Raw genomic sequence first — 23,300 nt, forward strand, 5'->3', positions numbered from 1 at the left:
ACCTTCATTTCTTTGCTTTAATCTTTTTCATTTCTTGAAGAAGAAAAAAGAAGAAAAAGAAAAGAATAATTTTATTTGCGGGAATAATTTTACAAAGTGAATCCTAAATTTTGAAGCCGTGCCTTAAAAAATAACAGAGACATCACTCATAATAATAATCATTCGCTATCTCCGCTTGCAGCAGAATGCGCATCAACATGGGTTACTTGACAGGGTTCCATGTGATTTTATGAGCCGTACTGCTTCCATGCTGGATCAAGGCAGATTGGAAGAGGGTGAAATCTCACCAGATTATTACCCGTTTTATCTTCACTGCGTTATGCAAGAAAGAACACAATCGGTACACTTTTTAAAGTCTTTGGTATGACCTGACCTGGAATCGAACCCAGGGCTACCAGCACCAGAGCCGAAGGCAATAACCACTAAGCCACGGGTGCTGGTGTCACTCATAAAGCATAACTCACTCACTAAGTCACTCATAAAGCATAAGATAAATCGACACTCGACAGCCCCTCTCCCCCCAAACTGAGCAAGATTCCAGGAGCCCAACCTTCTAAGAGTTAAACGTTTGAAACAATACAAAGTCAACTTTCTATCAAAGGTCTATAAAAAGACGCTTCTTATGTTGACAAAACTCAAAAAACTTTCATACAACTATTCACATGCTCTGCTCATATCTGACTCAAGCAATATTCTAGTGCGCTAATTTTAGTAACGGCAGCACTCCCGTGATTTTGGTAGACCTAATATGCGCCATTTTGTCGAAAATGACTTTTTTGCATTTTTCTACATTTAAAGGCTTCATGCATCTCTTGACAAAAATTTGTGCCCTAATGTAGTATGGTTTTCGAGATAATTGGTGGGTAAAACCTAACATATTCTAATCCGTGCAAGAATAATTTTCTGAAACCTCACATATTTATCTACTCCAATCACGTAACAGGATATTGTCACGTGACAGCCATAATTTCAGAAGCAATTGCAGAAGGCTATTTCACAACATCTTACATCTCTTGAGTTGCATGAAGCGGATTCAAAAACGTTTGATAAAGTAGATTGGGCGAAAATGTTGTCAAGCACTAAGTAAGCTTAATTATGTAGGCTAGCCTAAAAATGTCCATCCGAACACACTAGCTTTTCTTTTCATTAAGTGCCGTATCATTTACGTCTCGCCGATCAGTTTGATTTTTCGTAGCCTACTGGTGTACTGATGGCTTAGTTGACTTTACGGTAGCCTACGCTAAATAACTTAGCTTGCATATGATTATTCAGATTTTAAAGCAGAGGCCCGGGAGTACGCTAGGCTACTCAGTGTGTTTAGTCATTTTTAATCAACCGTCCCAGATGCTGTGCAGCCAATGAGCCAATGTAGTACGGTAGCCTTAAATCAGGGGTGACGAACCTTTTTGCGGTCGCGGGCCACTTTGTCAATTACACATGAGTTATCGTGCCACACAACTTAGCGCTTGTCAAAATTCTAATACGTCATAGATTGGAATCGACCAAAAATACAAGGTGAAGTTGGTGAATAGTGTTTAAACAACTTTGCCTTATAGCTTTCCTATTTTCTAACTTTAAACCTTGAAAGTTAGTGTTTAGGGCAAGAAAATAGCAAAGGAAAGGTGTACCAGTGAATGCATAAAACAGCTTTGAGATGTTTTTTGTCTTTAATGCATGAGCGATTGTCAAATCGTTTTGCTGCCTCACAAAACTCTTTGACGGGCCGCATGCGGCCCGCAGGTTCGTCACCTCTGCCTTAAATAAAGGCATAGTTATTAAGTAGACTACCAGCAACTAATTTTGAGTCAGCGATAGCCTTTAACCTAGCAAGCTTTTGTGATATCAGCAAAGTCATCTAGAGATTGCAGTGATGAAATGATACACAGTTCTGGGAGAAATCCAGAGGCTTACTGGTACTTTAGGTTTGATTTAGGCTTACAAAGCCAACATAGTGTGGTCAAAGTCAACATTTAGCTTATATGAGGTTTTATCACACAAAAACATAACATTAAATAAGCCAATAAGGCGGTTAAAGTCAACATCGAGAGTATATATTAGGTTTTATCATACAAACCTAATACTTTTTTTATAACTAGTTATCTGGCAAAACCAAATATAAGCCATATTTTAATAAACAAACAAAAACTTAGCTCAAATTTCATTCTTAAAAATTTTGTTTGGTTGTCCGCTCCAGCCTTCCAAAAGTCAACTTCGAGTGTTTTACCTTGTTAATTTTACAGCTATAAACACAAAAAGTTGTTTATCTCGAAAACTTGAAAATGGCGGATATTAGGTTATGACAAATCACGGGAGAGCAGCTTTACATTTTTGTTGGAGTAGTGGAGGGGTGCTATAATTATTTCTTTCTGTCGCTCTTCCGATACATTCCAATTTAAAGTGAAAAATATTATTCATTTTTGGACATTTTTTATGAAAATAATCCAAGTAAAGATCAAAGCAGAAATCATTCGACTATTGCGGGAAACATCAGGCCACTTCGGTACCGACAAAAGTCACACCGACACCAGTCATGACTCCGAGGATGAACTTTTTGGTGTGTTGGTCCAATCCGGAAAATGTCGGTACGGAAAAAAGTCAATTGTGGAGGATTTCTTTCTAACAGAAGCAAGTCCTTAAGCTTTTCCTACTTACAAGTTGGAAGGTCGGTTGAATAAGTGGAACACCCACATTCCTTCCAGAGTTGCGGTGTGGAGACTTTCCTCATTTGGAAAAGACGTGCAGAAGCCAACTGGCAATACTCAGTGACTTGCATTTTGAAATGTTTGTGTTTTTGAAAGATGCTTATTTCACTCAGAACATGTTTTCTACAATGCAGTTGAATTGGTTATTTAAACAAATGGTATCAAGGACGTTCTGACCTCACACGATAGTTGCTTCCTAATATCGGTGTAGGACAAAAGTTACGAGAGAAGTAGCAGTAAGGAGCGCTATTTTTAGTCCGAGTAGCGGTAGCGCGCTACTTTCAAAGTAGCTGAAGCCTACATCGGACAATATTGAAGGTGCAATTACTGCTGCATTCTAGTTATTCTACTAAGATTGAAGCATTTTAGACTTCATTAAAAGCTTAAAAATTATATAATTAATTAAACTACCATTCAACGTTTTATAGGCAGAGAAAACTTTTTCTCAAACCGTAGAAAATTTCATGATCAGATCACCGCTTCAATGCGTGATGGAAATCTACAGATAAATCTGCATCAAGCATTGCAGAGTGCAAAAAACAGTGTTGCAGAACGCGTTTTCGAATATTAAATTCTCATCAGTGCAACTACGTTTATGAACGCAATAACAACGGTTAAATTTAAACTCAATACAATACATTACAAACATTATAAGGACATATTCTCAGTGTTCAATTGAATATTAATAAATCCAGAGACATCAGAAAATCACTTCCCGCATGCAATTCCAGACCGACATTACTCGCTTAAGGTGTTTTTTGTTAAAACAAACTTAATGTTCAAAGCAAAAAAGCCATCACAATGAACATCTACCGAAGTATACTAATTTACAGTACTTAGATAAGCACAGAAAATTAATAGACGGTATTTTTATTAATATCAATTCAATATGATTTCAATGATTATAATACAATGTAATACAGTAGCGTATCCAATTAATTAGCGACGACCTTTTGAAGTACACGTTAATTCGAACAGAAATAAGAATTTATCAAAAGTCTCAGTCATTTTAGAAAGATTTCACCACCGGTTACAGGACCATCTTTGCTTGTTTCCTTGACAGAGTCAACTCTGTCAAGGAAACTATAAAACGTTGAATGGTAGTTTAATTAATTATTTCTGAAAGTTCCTTGGTTTCATATTATCTAAAAATTATATAGTTACATAAAATCTGCTAAGAAGCTTTGATCACCATTGCAATGGTACTTGATATTTATTTTTGAAGTTAGTTGTTCAGTCTAAACCACAAAAGTTTACTGTGGTTTTTGAAATAGCACTTTTTTTGGCCTTTATTTTCACAAAGTAATGAAACAAAACAGTATAACAATTTAAGTGTTGCACATAGAAAATTATGTCAATCAGTATTTTGTTCTCTCGTCCTTAGAATTGGTGGCCATTTGAAGCCTTTTGACCATGGAATAAGCTAGGGAGGCGAAGTATTTACTGATGTTGCTTGATCGCACATCTCTAAGTTTGTTTTTAATAAATTCTAGACATTTTAGTTAACGAATTACCAGGTGTGCACCGATGGAAGACCAGGCAGCTTAGCCCTATATCTATAGCCCAACTAGCCAATTTGACTTTTGTCATAATGACAAGTAGGCGATTGCAATCTCTGACTGATCTAGCAATAGTAGCAAACATCACTAATTTACATACTTTAGATCAAAAATTTTCATTAAAATTTTCATAGCTTTTATAAAGTAATTTTATGATATCACATATAACATGATTAAAAGGCTGTCAGTTTTAAAAAAATCTTCCACATAAGTGTTTTCCACAGCACGAAAGAATATAAAGCCTGTGAAAGTTTCGACATGGATTTTAATTGAATATGGTTACATTTATTTTATTTGTTACTAACCAGCTCAATACAAGATTAGAAAATAAAACTTCATAAATGAAATTTTGGACAACAATTTCAAAAACATCATACCAAAGGTTTTAAAATATACTGTTGTATCCTAAAATCAGGGTTAGAGTTGAAACTAAAACGCCTCCCCCTCATAGCAAAGCTTCAGTGAAACTTGGAAATAATACCATCCATCAATGTTACTGACTTCAACAACTAAATACGATCAAGGTCATTGATCTGTGAATGAAGGAAATGTGACCAAATTATTATTAGAGAACATCTGGTTCAAACTTACGTAGTTGATAAAGAATTGTGGTTGTGAATACTTCAATGGCACCAGCGCAACCAACTATCACATGACATTGCTTTTGTGTTTAGTTGTTGAATGTGGAGTTCCCGATGAACCTGAACACGGCTCTGTGGATACGTCAAGAATTGATGTGTTTGTTTATAACACTGAGATTCGGTACATCTGTGATCGTGGATACAAATTGAACGGAAATCTGATTGGGAGATGCGATGAGAATCAATCATGGGGAGAAATCCCCTTATGTGAAAGTAAGGATTGATGATGAACCACGAATTATGATCAGTCTTCATTGGAAAAGTAACTTTTCTTATACTCTCTTAGTGAAAACACAATTGTGGTTTAGTCATTTGAATGGAAAAATGTGGTTTAACATTAAATATGGAACATGCTTTTTTCTATAAAATAACATTTAGTTTGCGAAGCGATTTGTGAAAGCGAAACTCAATCTATTGCTAAGTTTGGAATGTTGAACTTTACAATCAGATTCAAAAAACTTTTCTTACCTTCCTTTGTTACTTCATTTAAAGTAAATATACAAGTTCCTAGCATGGGTGTTACGGACAATTTTCATATCAAACGTCACATAGAACCGTTGTCTACTAAACCTGACGTCTTACGTTATGGACTGTTGCTAGAAATAAGCAAACATTACATCATCGTTAAATCTTGAATCGCACAATCGTTTGAACACCTGTTGAAACATTACATCATCGTTAAATCTTTAATTACTTGAACAGGTGTAAGCCAACTTGAACAGGTGTAAGCCAAACTTAAACCGGTGCTTGAATAACTTATCATTGCTTATCATTATTACGTCACAGTAGCTGCCTACGTGCGTTTGAGATATTGCAATGTATTCTCGTCATTCTTAAAATTGTTACTTGACAGTTGGTCGCATATTTAACTGTTTTGCTTAGTGCTTGCCAGCTGGACGAAATTTCCGTCTTTATCCAAGTAATTTGCATTGTTAGTGACAAGTTTAGTGGTGTATCGCGTTGCACCCCAATTTCGAGCCTTGGACTATTTTTACAGAAATACACTTTTTGAATAGACGTTTTCAAAAGAGTGTTTCTTTCGGTCATTGCATACAGACGAACGGATCCGCAAATCTTATGTTACAATTTTCCCACGAAGAGATTATGGTTTACCGTTGTGACCAATGGGATAACCTTTGGCATTTATCTTTGATTTTCTTCTTGACAACAATTACATAAATGTAGGTGTTCTTTCTTTCACAATCTGTGTTACAATACCAGGACAGATAGCTGGGGCATAATTCCGTAGGATAAGATAAAACTGAGCAGTGAATTTCCCTAACACTCTGGAATATGAAATTGTAGAATAAGTTCAAATAAAGATTATGTTTCCAGTTGACACAGACTGCAACTTTGAAGATCCGGCATTCCCAACTTGTAGTTATGACAACGGAGGAATTGGATTTGTGCGAACGTTTTCCAGAAGCGTTCCCAATGCCCCTAGGGGTAAGTGGGATAATCGTAAAAGATTGTGAAATTATTTTCAGCTTTATCTTACTGGTTCAAACTACTAAATTGCTTTAAGTTACGAGCTAAATAGTCAAAAATATCAGCTAACGTTTGTGGTAGTTAAAAATAATTTGTTTCAATGATTTCGATTATTTTCAAGTTATGCAAATTAACGTTATCTGCTCATCATTCCGCTTGATTATTGTATTGTTACAATGCAAAGATTATGTGTTGACTTCCTGGTGCATGCTTGAAAAAACCAATATGATAACTAAACTGATTTGAAAAGGTCCATCACAATCAATTAGTTTGAACACAAATTGTAAAGTTTTACAATTCTTTGAATCATTTATTGATTTTTTTGTCGCATAGCGTTCGCCTAGAAGTTTAGATTTAGATTAAGTAGAAGAGAAAGCAAACATGCAATATTCGTGTCCACTTTCAGGCATGTCATTAAATGTCTTGCCACAGACACCACCGAATGCTCATGAGCGGTGTCGGACCGGTGCTCTTTTGACTTTCGTACCAGGCTCTCACCACTCGGCAGACGGTTTGTTGCTGCTGTATATGTGGATCTAACAGAACATGTCAGTTTTGTATCACATCAGAAGAGACGGCACCAAATTCACAATTCATGTTATTTCAACACAACTAAAATCTAACATTGTTCTTACATGTAGCGACCAATAGTGAGCGAACAATCCACGCTCATCATCACAAACAAACTAAAATTATTTAGACCGGTTACTAACCAACTGATGCGCGTATGATGACGTGACAAAACAGCGAGTATCGTTTGTTCAACAATAATCGAGCTAGGAGTCTATTTTTGATAATTTATACTTTCATTCTTTTCCTCGGTTAACTTTTGAAGAAGTCTTTTAGAAACTACATGAACCACTAGTGATGTCACGCGGGTAATTGTTTAACCGGAAGAATAACAACGCGCATGTCTGCTGTCATTGTTCTTCATTAGTTGCTTCGAGAGCAAGCAAGTCATAACATGCCTTTAAACATCGTGACAGAGACATATCAATAATGGCCATCGCGGCACAGTTTCCTGCTTCGGCGTTAACAAAATGATTGTTTGATATAAAGCATATTTTCCGGCAGTTAAAGTGTTGTAGCTTTGAAGATGTGAGCGAGTTGCACGTACAGCAGCGCCAGTTGTAGCTTTGAAGATGTGAGAGAGTTGCACGTACAGCAGCGCCACTAACTTCCATTGCAATAATGTAGCGAATGACGTAATCATATTTTTGACAAAACCTCATATCAAAAAACATGCAATTTTCGTAATAGTTTTGCCAAAAAAGTATTTTTTCCTGGCTCAAGCAAATTTAAATATACACCACTAGCAAAGGAAAAGACATCTTCTTGTTGGTATGTTCCTTTTCTTCTTTGCCACTCCTAGAGCACCAACAAAACACGTAGGGCTATTTTGAAAAAATAAACGTAAACACATACGATTTTTCAAGCTAAGCTTTATATGCTTCAACTAACATAGTTTTCTGTGTAAATTACAATAATTGAAACACGCAAAGTTATGATAGTGTTGCTTTGTCGAAGCACGAAAATATAAAGCAGAACAAGAAGGTTCCTTTCTCGAATTTTGAAACAGCGACGACTGTCATTATGCTCGAAGCAATATACAAAAACAAGAATAATCGTAAAATGTATTTTGCAAACAATGCAGGTTACCTTGCACAATCACGATTCTCGCGCTCGCAGCGAAACGTGGATGCGACCTTTACCTCCCCCAGGATTCCACAAGAAAACATTCCATGGTGCCTGCGATTCCATTACAAAGTTAACTCTCTTGGTCGTTCTTCGGACTTCTCGGTTTCTGTACTCGGAAGAGATGATTCCAGGTGAGAAAAGTTGAATCTCATTTGAAACTAATAGAAACAGAGCCTTCCATTAAGTACAGATTATTCTGAAGCAGCTATCGGTAGGCCAACATAGCTCAGTTGGTTAAAATTCTTACAATCCTTACTTAAAATACACACGTTGAAGTATTTCTGTTTTCATTTTGTAAACAATCTCGAACAAAAGAACTTTGAAGTCAGTATGGCAGTAGACCAGGGGTGTGCAACGTGCGGCCCGCGGGCCAAATGCGGCCCGCGAAGAAAAATTATGTGGCCCGCGAAGATGTGCCAATTTTGAACTGTGTGCGGCCCGCGAAACGTGTTTATAACTTAGTTTAGTCTGGTACGTGTGAACAATTCATTGTGGAGTGGATTATTGCAGATTTCGCACCTTCTGTTAACCATTTTAGAAGTCTCCCACCGGCCACCGCTAATCCATTGTATTTAATTATTTGGAACGTAAAAATGTATGGTCACATAAAAGGCATTATGAACAACGTACAACTTTGAAAAGCTCACGTACAGACAAGAAATCTTTTCCACTTTCCAACTTTAAGAGACTATGGAATGCATCCTGAGAAGAAAACTGAATTTGCTGACCAACTTGAAAAATTGTTGTATGAATTTTTGGCTCGTTTCAAGGACTTCAAATCTCATGAACATTTGTTTGGTATATTTGCTTCACCATTCAACACAGACATTAACAAAGCACCAGAAGATATAACTTGAACCGATTGATCTTCAAGAGAAAACGGATTTGAAAGCAAAGTATTTAAAAATAAATCTTGGCGATTTTTACCGAAAGCATTTCAACTAAGATGACTTTCCACATTTGAAAAATCCATGGCTTCAAAAATGGCACTTTTTGGCTCAACGTATTTGTGCGAACATTTTTTTTTAAAACGGGCGTCATGAAATCTCCCTATTGATGGGTTCTGACAGACGAACACTTGGAAAATGGACTTCGAATTGCGATCATTAAAGTAAAGTATCAAAGTAAAGTATAGTATCCATTAAAGTAAATTTGGAAAAAGCCGTCGGGAAAAAAGCCAACTGCAAACTTCTCACTGAGCTCGTTTAAAGACGGTGTGACAGTAAATTTGAATAGCAGTTTTCTTCAGAAATGTATGCGTCCTAAGTTATTATTTCTGGAAGGAGATAACCCCTAATATAAGAATAATATGAATAACAAAAAAAATACTCTTTTGTGCCTGCAACTACTAAAAATCATATGTTAAATAAACGTGCGGCCCGCGGTTTCACCCAGTTATTCATATCTGGCTCTCCTGTAATAAAGGTTGCACACCATTGCCTTACACCAAGCCGTAAAACAAAATCTAATGCCTGTGTATGAAGTGTGCCCCAAATTTATCCCTAACCTTAACTTGAACCCAAATCCTTACAGTGCATCCTGGATATGCATTGAACAGTTGAATAAGCATTCACTGGGCAACTGGGCCGACAGATTAGCATCGGGCTTGTACTTGTGTCAAAAATGCAGTTTTCCTGGGTGAAGTATTTATAGCAACAACAGAATTGAGAATGCTTTGAATGATGTGTAAAAAAAAAACTTGAAGGGTAGAATTATAAATTAAAGTATTAGATAGATGACACAGATATAAAGCATCAGTGAGTTTCTAAGCAGTCACAGTTTGCAGTAGTATGGTCATGTGGAACGTATGTCTGATGACAAGGCTTCATGAGGGATGGCAAAGAAGATTTCTGTCTATGGAAAGAAAATTGGGAGACCAAAAAGGAAGCTAGAGTTGGTGAGAGAAGACATAAGTGCAAGGAACCTGGATAGAATCAACTCCGACGACTGGGATGTGTGGCAAAAGAGTTGCAAAACTGGTGAAACTATTTTAGCGGGAACAAACGCTGATCTTATCTACTACAATAGGAACAAACGGGTGATGATCATGATGTAAAACATTTAAGTTTACCTGTAATCACAATTTTGGACAATTTGTAAAGACATTTGGACAATTTGTAAAGACATTTGGACAATTTGTAAGGACATTTGGACAATTTGTAAAGACATTTGGACAATTTGTAAAGACATTTGGACAATTTGTAAAGACATTTGGACAATTTGTAAAGACATTTGGACAATTTGTAAAGACATTTGGACAATTTGTAAAGACATTTGGACAATTTGTAAAGACATTTGGACAATTTGTAAAGACATTTGGACAATTTGTAAAGACATTTGGACGATTTGTAAAGACATTTGGACAATTTGTAAAGACATTTGGACAATTTGTAAAGACATTTGGACAATTTGTAAAGACATTTGGACAATTTGTAAAGACATTTGGACAATTTGTAATCACTTGCTTCGTGAAGCCATCTTTTGGCCCACTTTATACTGATGCAGCTTACTCGTCGTTTTTGGCTTACCAATATCTTTCTAATATAGATAGGGGAAGGGAAGGTAATTTGATACACTTTTAACATTTTTGCCTGTCAACTGAAAATTACGTGACACAAACTATTGATTTTAACCTGAAATGAAAGCCTGATCCCTTACACACTTTTTAAAAACATTTTCACTTTTCTATTTTTGTTACTTTTTTTTTAATTGAAATTTTAAAAACGTCACTCAAATGTATCAATTTACCTTCCACGGAAGGTAAATTGATACACCCGGAAGGTAATTTGATACAGTAAAACTAATACAGAAATCCCCTTTGACAGCAAAGCAATAAATGAAAATTTATTATGTGGTTGGCGTGCTTGGGTGTAAGGACGACTGTTGAAGCCCATGTGTGCGGCAAAGCTTCTGCAGCGGAATGGACATGGGAAGGATCATTGGCTAGAGTTCTTATTCAAGGGGGGAGCATTGCGCTTTTCTCATTTTTTGACAGCAGACAGCGTGTAGGCTTACAAAAGCCTATATAATAGTTGTTTCTCAAAGTAGCAGGTCTTGTTAATAAAGAATAACTTATTAAAATCAACTAGATCAATGACAACATTTACTACAGTCACAAAAAAGAATTTAATATACTGTATCAATTTACCTTCTCCACATGTATCAATTTACCTTTTTCAAAAAAAGTTATAAAATTCTGATTTTTGTATGCTCGGATGCACATTGCAGAAAAAACGTGACATGCCCTTGAAGCCTTATCAATGAACTGTCAAATGAGTTTGGTTTCATCTTTGAGAAACTTTTCTTTAATTTTCCAGACGAAAATAATCATGAGTTAAAAATTTTACGAAAATACTCAAAAAACACATTTTTGCAATTTTATGCCATAAAAGCACGAGTTAGCTGCATGGTGCAATTTTTGTAGGCATTATTTTCACAGATCTTCCACCTAATAATAATATTTTTGACTAATATTATTTGTACACTTCTGTAGGGGGGGTGTATCAAATTACCTTCCGTATCAAATTACCTTCCCTTCCCCTACATTTACCTGACTTCACTTGCCATGGTGTGGAGCTGAACAGGAGATAAAAGCCTTCTTCGTTACCTAACCCCATTTTTCTATTGACAATGCAACAATGCGTTAGATAATTAGGTTTCGAAATCAGGGATAAAATGATAGATAAAATGCAAAATAAAAGTCGACATTAGATTTCCTTCAAAGTCAATAGTATTATCCCATGATCTTTCATCATAATTTACCATTAAAAACGACATGTTAACCTAACGAAATTTACGTTGCATTCAATTCCTTGTGTTTACAAAATGTATACAGGTATTCCAATAAGGGATAACTGCCACACACAATGTACTTCAGTTCATCGTTTGTGACCTGTTTGCTTAATGCAATTGAAGCTTGGGATTGGAAAACTACAGTTAAAAATCGGACCTGCGTAGGTTGCTTAAAGCTTTTACAAGTATGCGAAACTGCCGGATGAAGCAGTTTCGCATACTTCTCTAAAGAAGCTTCAAAGAAGCTTTCTCAGTCCAAAGATAAAGATCCTCCCAATTAATGTTGTGGATCCTTGAGCAACAACAATGCGAAGGCAACATGATATTAGGTTGCACTTTCATCTCAGGTAGAATTCGCGCAATCAAAGAAACAAATATTTTCTCCGATGATGACAAAGCACTGCCCTATAGCGGTGACTTTTATAATTTAAATTTCCTCTGAGTGGAGATGTTGGAAAGGTTGTTCTGAGAAATTGTCTCTTTGCATAAATCAAGGGAACACTCTGCAATTCAGAACTATTATAATTAGATAACTGCTCAGTAACCACTGGTGTTCAACTCTATTTAAAGTTTAAGTTCAGATCAGATTGATTTTATTTCTAACCATCACAACGAAAGAAATATATGCCAAGCATAGCAGAGGTCTAAAAAAAGGTAGAAGCGACAAAACACGAACGTTATAAAGTACATGATACCAAAGTAGGATAATCAGTTTAAAATATGGCACGGTCGCAACAATTCAAGTTTAAAGCAAGGATCCATAGAATAACTTTTTTGTCACAATTCTATTTTTTGCATGTAGTGAGAGTTTATAAAAGTAGATGATGTATTTTTTTGATAATTTACGTTAAACAGTCAGATAAATAGTCGAATAGTTCTACTTGTTAGATGATAGATGAAATATGTTGAACTGATCAATAGTTTTCCACTTCCAGCACATGAAGAAATCAAATTCTGAACAGCAAACGTTTTTGTCGATTTCAAAATAAGTATACACTACCACTTGCGATCGCTAATTTACAATTGGCAATAACGTCCACGTTTACAATCTATTGTACTATTAGTCCGGTTGCCAAATCCAATTTTTTGGCTGAACCTGGAAAATTTATGCAAATTTTTTTTTTATTGATTTTGGTAGCCTAGGGTCTACTCTTTCAGAATCTGCTGGGTGCACTCCGTGCAACCTTGAGCGTTTTGGGAAATTTAAGGTGGCGTCCAAAATGGCTGCCGTTTCAGATAACTCCCTATAACTCAGTTAGTATTTGACCTAGGATGATACTTTTGGTGTCTAACCATATGTTTTGAGGGGCAAGGAATACATTGAAACTATTTATTTGACTGGTTGGGGATTGCATCATGTAGAAACGCAATAATGCCGCCAATATGGCTGCCATATTACAAACTTCAAACAAAAACAAACAGATTCACTTGTATTTTGTGTAGAATGATAATTTTGGTGTCTATCCATATGTTTCGTTGACAAGGAATCCATTTAAGGAATTAAAACAGTTGCATATGAATTACATCACACTAAAATCCAACATGGCTGCTGATATATTTGCTGAATACTTACTGTAAATTTCTTAACCCTTAGAAGGTTGGGCTTCTTGAGTCTTGCTCAGTTTTAGGGGGGGCTGTCGATTCTTCTTATGCTTTAGGAGTGATATCTCTGTTATTGTTTAACCCTTAAACGCCTATGTGTTTCACCAATCGTTATTACCTATCTGGGTCTCAAATGACCCGCCCTGTTAAAGGGCATTGCTTTATCTTTCAATTTGTACATCTTTCTTAAGTATGGTTATGAAACAAATCACCGTGTTGCAAGTTTACTATTATACACTCCAAAGCGTAATACTTCGAAAAAAACTAACAAAATTTGAAATAATTGCAAATGCAACATTTTTTTTTTGTGCAAAAAGTAAACAAATTTAAGATCAACACTGCAAACTGTCAACAACAGAAAAGAATTGAAATAATGTGGAACTTCAAATATTATAACTTATAACTTCAAAACTCAACAAAAACGAAAAAAAAGCAATAAATTGCAGTTTACTACGTAGTAGCCATGATGACGATGATGACTCTAATGTAGTAGCCATGATGACGCTAAGCACAAGAATTATGCTGCAAAATAGGAGCATAAAACCGTGACTTGTTGGTGATCGATACAACACGGGTCACTACATTCCTCGTACACATGAGGTGTTTTACGATCCAGAGAAGATGGACAGATGTGGCACCGCCGTCTTTTACGCTTTCCACCCTCATGTGTAGCTGATGATTGAGAAGAGTCGATGTCAATTTTGTATCCACATTTTTGCAGCGATAGTTTAGTAGCTCTTGGAAGCTGTTTTACTTGCGCTCGACGTTGTTAGCCATGGATGAGGCAAACTCATACCTAAGTTTTCCAGAAATATTCGGCGTCGATGACTTGCTTTTATTTCCCTTCCTAGAAATTTAGCTCGGAAGACCACCATGCTATTGATATTGAGGCAGTTGTAGAAGTAGGCAAGTGGCCAGCGCTTTGTCCTTTTCTGCACACTGTAGTTGTGACAAAGTTGGTCAACTTTGTCAACAGTTGCTTTAGTAGCATTATAGTCTTGTATCATTTCAGGCAAACCTTTATCTGCATCAACTTTGTTATCATTATGCATAGTTGATAGTAAAACTACAACTTTGTTTTTCCTTGGCACATACGATATTAACGTTTGCCTGTCACTAAAGCCAAACAAGCTTGATACAACCCTTCTCGTCTCTCTTGTTACAAATTCAACGAAAGTTCTCGCCTATTTTTTCTCATCGTACCGAGCAAGGCGACTTGTTTCTGGAGGAAGTCAGCAGCAAGCTGGGAACTAGTGAACCAATTATCAGTTGTTATATTGACTCCAGAAAACTGCAGTGGGTTAGAAAGGAATTTCACAACATCAGCTGACAAGCCAACGTTTCTCTGATTTCCTTGGCGTCCAATATATGGCCTGAGGGGCAGTCGCACAACAAAAAGAGCTTCATTCCGTACTTGTCCGGCTTGCTGGGCATGTACTGTCTAAACCAACAGCAACCTCGAAATGGTATCAGTTGTTCATCTACGGTTACATTGCACTTACAGCATAATGTTTTCTGCAATTTTCAATAAACTGTTCCCATATTTTTCGAAAAGGAGCAAACTTATCATCCGTTTTGCGATTTTTACGACTGTCAAAGCGTAGATTTGCCACAACTTGCTCAAACCGATTACGGCCGAAAGAAGCGGGAAATATCTCTCTTCCTGACGGGCCAGATGACCACAACGTGCGAAGAGATTCGTGTTGAGAACGATACACACCGACGAGATAGAGAAGACCAACAATTCCCCGGATTTCATACAAGTCAATTGGCTTCAATTCATCTGTATCTTTGCCCTTTCTTCTCAAGTCCCTTCTTGCACGTTCTTTAGTATGCTTGACAATCTGTTTTAGCATATCTTCATCAACAAAGCAAGCAAAAGCATCTACTTCATTTTGGATGTCTTTCGCAGCACCAAGAGGTCCCTCGGTGGTGTGTCTAAGATTACATGCACGTGTTCTTGATGGTTGGGGACACGTGGTAACCCGCACACGGCCATTTCTTCCCTTGAATGAGCTTCTGGCTGTAAGCTCACTACTGTCACTAGAGTCTTCACTGTCACTCTCTCCCTCACTACTGTCCGTCAATTCATCTTCTACACTTTTCTGAGCAATTTAGGGTGGAATGAAAACACTTTTTATAAAAAATTTATTAGCTTGGGGTTGGAAAACTTGCCAATTACTACTAAAAACAGTTGTGCAAAATTAGAAAGTGATCTGACGGCATCTTGATCTGCCACCAGCCACTTGAAAATTTACTATTTCCTTCTACATTAGGGTGGATCAATTTAGGGAGGTGTAAAACTTTGTTCTTCATTTTGCTTAGCTTGGGCAGCTAAAACTTACCATTGGGTGTATAGAACACTGTGCTAAAAGTATATTCCGATCGAACAAATTTTTCATCTGCAACCAGGCCATTACTTATCGACTAAAAACGCAAAAATACATGCAAATGTATTTGAATTTGAGGTTAGCATAGAGATTTATTGCAATGCAATGGAAATGATAATATGTATCAAACTTTCTCGCTTTAGATGAAATAGTCACGTTTCGACTCGAACTTGGGATTTTCTTGTCGTGATTCAATGCGTGAGCGTATAAATCCATCTCGTGAATTAACCCCGCACACCGCCGCTTCCGTCACCAACTTGACGCACCTTTCCACCACCTGTGTGTGACACGGAAATCGAGGAAATAAAAGTTCTGGAGTGTCCTTAGCTGCAATCATTTCTCGCCGTTCTTTGTCCCCCTTGTTTATTGTTACAGGAGGCTCGGTGAGATTGAGAGCCTGCCAGTCAACCATATCGTAGTATTTGTTGGCGTCAAACTTTAAGGGCGGAATGCAGAATCGTCGCATTGTTCTCTATTCGCGATGGCTTGATCGAGCTTTTTGAATTCGCGTCCAAGCTCACGGTTTATCACTACCAATGGCAAATTTAAAGTGGCAAATAAGAAGCACACCCTTGCAGTGAAGCAGGAATGCAGGTGGCCATTTGTTAGCCCCCTTCAGCAACAAGAGAACTTGCATCTGTCATTAAACAAGTTAAAAGTTGGAAAGGACAAAGGTCCGATTATATCCCTCCAGAATTCTTAAGGCACAGTGGTCCCAAATGTTTGGCATAGTTGAAAAGCTTCTATTCTGCTTGCCTGACCCTCCAGGCCATACCTAAAATCTGGTGAAATGCAACTGTAGTAGCACTACTTAAACCAAACAAGCCAGCTGATGATCCCAAGAGCTATCGTCCAATATCACTACTCTGCGTCCCATATACGATCCTGGCACGGCTCCTGCTAACTAGACTCGAGCCAGTTGTTGATCCCCAGCTACCAAAGGAACAAGCTGGATTTCAGCACGGACGCTGTACGACTCATCAAGTAGTCTTGACCGAGGATATAGAGGAAAGTTTCGAGAAGGGCAAAAAAGATGGAGTTATCTTGGTAGATCTCACTGCTGCCTATGATACTGTGTGGCATCAAAGGCTAACCCTAACGTTTCTCCGCATGATCCCAGACAAAACGGTAGTGCGATTTCTCGCCAACATTTTGGCAAATCGGACCTTTTTTCTGAAGACGAGTGATGGGCAGAGCAGCCGGCCCAGCCGCTTAAGAAATGGTGTTCCGCAAGGATCACACTTATCACCCCTACTATTAACATCTGCATTAGTGGCATGCCAGAGACTACGTCACGCCAGTACGGTTATGCTGATGATCTGGCACTACTCCATTCTGACAAGTACTGGCATGTGGTAGAGGAAGCACTTACAGATGACATGGCCCAAATCGCAGACTACCTGAAGCTTTGGATGCTGAAACTGAGCCTGGCAAAGATCACTGTAACACCTTTTCCACTTTACAACATGGAATCTACGCTCCAATTATCAGTCTCAACGGAAACCCACTCTCACACAGCCCATGCTCCACCAACCTAAGAGTGAATCTCGACCGACAATTAATCTACAAACACCATGCTGACGCCCTCCATGCTAAGCTATCAACACGCAACAACTTGCTGAGATGCTTAGCTGGAACATCTTGGGGTTCTAGTACATCTGCATTCGGTACAAGTGATTTTGCACTTGTTTACAGCACCTCGGAATATGGTTCCTCCATTTGGTGCCGCAGCGCACACACTAGCAAAATTGACTCTGCTCTCAACACCACCATGAGAATAATCACTGGTTACCTACTTCCAACTCTCACCGACTTTACCACCTCTTCAACCACATTGTCCTAAATTCGCACCCTTAAAAGCCCCAGCGCTTGAAATCCTTGAACCCTAGCCCAGCCTGTTGTATTAATTGATTTTTTTTGCTGTTAAAAAATAGCTGATTCTTTGCCTGGTGATGTCCAACAAAGAACTCATTGGATTGCTTAAGAAGCAATTTCAGCAACAACAAGCTCAACTGCAACAAGTTAACGAACAAAACTTCAGTATGAGCAACATCAACAACAAATGCAGGTACTTCTTGAAACTGTTCAAAAGTTTGGTGCTAGTTCAGCCTCTGAAACTGTAACTACACCAGTAACAACAAGTTCTACCATTCCAAATTTTACTGCATTTGACCCAACATGTGAATTATGGATGGACTATTATGCACGATTTCAGACATTTATTGGTACGCATTCTGTATCTCCGGATAAAGTTGCGCAGGTTTTTCTTGTAAATCAAACAGTGGTTGTGTACAAGTTGTTGCAAAATCTTTCTGCACAACAAGAACCACCACTAGAAATCAATAAACTGCCGATAGAGAAAATTGTAGAATGCATGTCTGATCAGTATGACCCCAAACGATTTGTGGTTAGAGAACGCTATAAGTTCTGGAGTGACATGAAGCGCAAGCCTGGTGAAAGTGTCAACTCACTAGCAGCTAGAATTCGACAAGATGCTATCACTTGTGATTTTGGATCTATCACCAACCCACAAGACGATGCCATGTGCACAAAGTTTATCTGTTCAGTAAACAATAAAGCAGTTCTAAAAGCTGTATTTAAAAAAACAAGATGAACCATTGATTATTGCCAAAACTATCCAAATTGCTTTAGAAATTGAAGATGCAGCAAAAGTAGCAAAGGAAACAGTTTGTGGGTCATCTTCTCTTGGAATGGAACAGAAAGCTTACTATGTTAACAAAAGAAAGCCACAGACACACAGAAGCCTGAATAAGCACAAAAGTAGTAGCTCAGCAGAAGTTTTCCGTAAACTACAATGTGGTCGTTGTGGTAAAAGTGGTCATTCTGGAAAAGATTGTAGGTTCATTGATGCTGTATGTCACTATTGTAACAAGAAAGGACATATTGAACCTGCTTGCTTCAAGAAGAGAAAAGAAGAGTCTGTTAAAACAGTTTCCAACAAACGTCAAACAGTGACTCATACCAATTCTTTTGCAAGACTCCAACAAGAGGTAAAGATTGCTGAACAACTTTTCACTTTCGAAATTGACACTGGTGCAGGTGATAATTTTATGTCAAAGAAATTTTGGATCCATTTGGGAAAACCACCATTGGAAAACACCAAAGGAGTATTCGAATCCGCTTCAGGACATACACTGTCAACTCTGGGAATGTTTTCTATACCAGTGATAATGCAAGACAACCAGGCAAAATTCCAAGCCGGTAAGCATGTCAAGTTTATTGTCACTGATGTACCCTATCTCAATCTGTTAGGCCGAGATGCTATCGTAAAACTACAGATCTCAGTGGATAATCTATTAACACTAGTAAACCATATTTTTGAGGACCAAGTTCCCGATAAATCTCTACAAAATGCATGTCATCAGTTGTGTGACGAGTTTCCGGAGATTTTTGAACCTGGTTTAGGTTGTCTGAAAGGTTATGAGCTAGACGTAAAGTTCAAATCAGATGCTAAACCTGTGTTTTGGAAACCAAGGACTGTGCCTTTTGCTTTGCAAGGTCAACTGACACAAACCTTGGAAGCAGGAATTGCTAAAGGCATCTGGAAGTCCACTCAGTTTAATGAATATGGTACACCAGTTGTGCCTGTACATAAAGCAAATGGCAAACTTCGAGTGTGTGGTGATTATTCAGTTACAGTAAATAGTCGATTGGACACACATCGGCAACCACTTCCACTCCCTGAAGAATTAATGCAAAAACTGGGAGGTGGACATGGATTTACCAAAATTGACTTGGCTGACGCATACACTCAAGTGCCGCTCAGTCCTGAAAGTCAAAGAAGACTCGCATTAAGTACACACAAGGGAGTATTACTTCAAATGAGGTTACCCTTTGGAATCTCATCAGCCCCAGGATACTTTCAAGAAATCATGATGCAGCTTACTGCTGATCTGAAAGGTGTAGCCGTCTATTTAGATGACATTCTGGTAAGCGGATCTAATGCCGAGGAACATTTAACAAATCTCAGAGCTTTGTTAAAACGCCTTCATGAAAAAGGACTAAAATGTCGTTTAGACAAATGTGCTTTTGCCCAACCAAGTGTGGAATATTTGGGTCATCGATTATCTCATTCAGGCATAGCTAAGGGACATAAGGTGGATGCTGTCATTAACATGCCACCACCAAAAGATGTTGCCGGCCTGCGTTCATTCCTTGGATCAGTGCAGTTCTACTCCAAATTTTTGCCAAACCTTTCATCATTGACAGAGCCCCTCCACAAGTTGACAAGAAAAGGTGTCTCATGGGAGTGGACTCAATGGCAAGAAGATGCATTTCTTAATGTAAAGAAGATGTTGAGTGCTGATTCTGTATTAGCACATTTCGATCCTACACTGCCAATTGGCATTTCAGCAGATGCCTCTAATGTAGGAATCGGGGCAGTCTTATTCCATCGTTTACCTGATGGCAGTGAACGACCCATCAGCAATGTTTCAAAAACGCTGACTGACACACAACGTCGGTACAGTCAAATCCAGAAGAAAGCCTTATCGATGATTTTTGCACTGCAAAAGTTCCATCAATATCTGTATGGACGAAACTTTATATTGGTTACTGACCATAAACCGCTTTTGTCGCTTTTTGGACCAACTAAAGCCACACCAGCTTTAGCTGCGAATCGACTAGCCAGATGAGCACTCTTGCTAAGTCAATACGACTATTCCATTGAATATCGCTCAACACAAAAGCATGGAAATGCTGATGCTTTAAGCAGACTCCCAGTGGGCCCTGATCCTGACTTTGATAAGGGGGAAGAAGATGACGATGGCCTCATAGTTAATTCTATTAAACTTGTGAGTTTGCAATTGAATCCCTCAAATCCAGGAGTACTTTCCAAAGAGTCATCTAAAGACCCTGTTATTTCGACTGTAATGCGCTACACAAGAGAAGGTTGGCCTATTGCCCAAACAACTGAACCAAACACTAATTGTATTTATTCAGTATAAGATTTCAGAAGAGTCTCCGAGTCTCTGTCAACGGAGTCTGGCTGTTTGTTGTATGGCAGTAGACTAGTTATTCCACAAAGCCTTCATAAGCAAGTGCTAGATATTTTGCATTTAGGTCATTTTGGAATGCAGAAAATGAAGCAACTGGTTCGAACGGCTGTCTACTGGCCGAGGATTGACCAACACATTGTAGATGCTTGTCAACAGTGTTCTTCTTGTGCTGAGCACCAAAATAAACCACCCAAGGCGGTAAATCACCCATGGATGAAAATTGAGAAGCCATGGAGCAGAGTGCATGTAGATCATGCAATTAATTTTATGGGTAAAAATTGGTTGGTCTTGGTGGATGCATTCTCGAAAAACCCGTGCATTCATCCTACAAGTTCGGTGGGAACTCAAGCAACTACAGAGTTGTTAGAGAAAGATTTTGCTCATTTCGGTTTCCCACATACGATTGAGACAGATAACGCTACGTCCTTCAAATCCGAAGAGTTTCAGAACTGGTGCAAAGCCAGAGGAATTGTGCATCTTTCCGGAGCGCCGTATCATCCAGCAACAAACGGTGCTGCGGAACGCTTAGTACAGACCTTCAAGAATGCTTTGAAAAAGTCGAACCTATCTCCAATGCATGCCCTACAAGAATTCTTGATGCAGTATAGAAGAACACCTCTAGCAACGGACTACTCTCCAAGTGAATTACTGATGGGACGACGTATCAGAACCAAGATTGACACACTTTTGCCTTCTCCAGCTCACTTAGCTCAAGGCAAACAGATGAAAGAAATACAGAATAAAAACAATGCGAAATCAGAGACCCTTGAAAAAGACCAATATTGTGTTGGCACACCTTGTTACGCGTTATACTGTGGGCCTAAACAAACCCGGACAACAAAATGGGTTCCAGCTACCGTTGTGAAAGTTTTAGGTTCCCGCAGTATGAGAGTAAGGATCGAACCACGAGGTCCTACCTGGACCAGACACATCGAGCAATTATGTCCGCGATATGTTGTATCAACTACCGTTTCGGACAAAAACGACGCTATCGCAACATGTCAAAACAATGCTCTCACAGACGGCATTTCAACAGAATTAGGACATGACAATTGCTCACCGAATAACCTTCATAATCCCAGACGGTCTACAAGACCACGCAAACAAAATAAACATTTTTATTATTAACTCTTCCAAGGGATTTTCAGAGTGAGAGGGGAGGTGTTGTGGTATTGAGGAAGTGATATCTTATTACTTGATGAGCCCTGCGTTCACTGAGGTTTTGAGATATCACTGTCCCCGTGTATATATTAAATGTTTTATCGCATTGCAACTGCTGGGGTATTTCCCTCTCTTTTCAACCATGTGTATTCTCGCGCCCCTGCGCATATCGACGTCTACCTTGACATGGCAGTGGTAAATGCTTTCAGCTATGAATCTTATGTAACTGTAGAGTCTGACTTTGATCATCAAGTGTTTAATTATGAAACAGTAGCCTGATGTCAGCAACTACTACAGAGTAGTTTAGGTGTGTTGCCTATGTAAAACTATATTACCAGTTTCCGAACTGAGGTAACCTGTAATTGCACCACTGGAAATTGTTAATTTGTATGTATGTTAACTTTAGTATTTTAATATTATTTCTATTTGAATACAAGAATACAACGTGTGGGTATGAATATTCCTGTAAAATGGTGCTGTCAGGTGGCATAGAAAAAGGATAAGATCATGTTTTCTTCGGCATTTTTTGGAAATGAAGCTAAGTCTCTATGTTTTCTTGTTGTTAATTCCTGGCTGAGATGTTTGAATGTTTGGTATTGGCAAAACTCGCTCTTTTCATGCAGTTTTGTTTAAAATTAGGCAATTTTTTTTTAGACTGAAAGCATCATTCCCAAGCATAAAGAAACTGAAAGCATCATTCTCATTATCGTGACGTCACACCCGTGCCAAAGGGGGGTTGTAACCCCCAACCCCTCCCCCTTGGCTACGCCACTGGCCATTGATATCCCAGACGTTTTCATGATATACCAGTATGGTTTTAGTTTGGACTTTATCTATTTCTTTCTCACTATAATAGGTTACAGAACCCTGACAGAACACTATGCTACATTGGCATACCTGGGGTGGGGTAGGTGGACTGGGCCATGTATTTCATATTGGCTTAGTCTATATTGTTAATTGCTTTGACAGAGCAATGCAAAACATATTAAATGCCTTAATTACGTCGTTAACTACTAAAACATTTTTAAGGGGGGGGGGGGGGGCATGGCTTGCGTACGCTAGTGTATACAGTATATCATAGGAAATGTTGCATCCCCGTAAATTCATGTTTTGTGCCAACTCCGACACCATTGCTTTCACTACTGCTTCTGTACCACATATGTAATACGGATAAGGTGCTTCTACTGGCTTACCGCAGTATACTTTTGTGATGAAAGTAAAGGGATAGGTGCATGCATTGATAGATTTG

At 38.3% G+C, this 23,300-nt stretch overlaps 1 protein-coding gene across 1 annotated transcript in view; it reads left to right on the forward strand.

The window, feature by feature from the left end:
* LOC145778495 (sushi, von Willebrand factor type A, EGF and pentraxin domain-containing protein 1-like) overlaps positions 1–23,300 on the forward strand; it is a 178,906-nt gene that overhangs the window by 965 nt on the left and 154,641 nt on the right. Inside the window, exons 3-5 of the mRNA XM_082589985.1 lie at positions 4,936–5,115; positions 6,238–6,348; positions 8,045–8,219. Coding sequence (XP_082446111.1) covers positions 4,936–5,115; positions 6,238–6,348; positions 8,045–8,219 — 466 coding nt within the window. The remainder of the gene's footprint in view (positions 1–4,935; positions 5,116–6,237; positions 6,349–8,044; positions 8,220–23,300) is intronic.

Source organism: Aplidium turbinatum, chromosome 1 (genome assembly GCF_918807975.1).
Source record: "Aplidium turbinatum chromosome 1, kaAplTurb1.1, whole genome shotgun sequence".
Taxonomy (NCBI): Eukaryota; Metazoa; Chordata; class Ascidiacea; order Aplousobranchia; family Polyclinidae; genus Aplidium; species Aplidium turbinatum.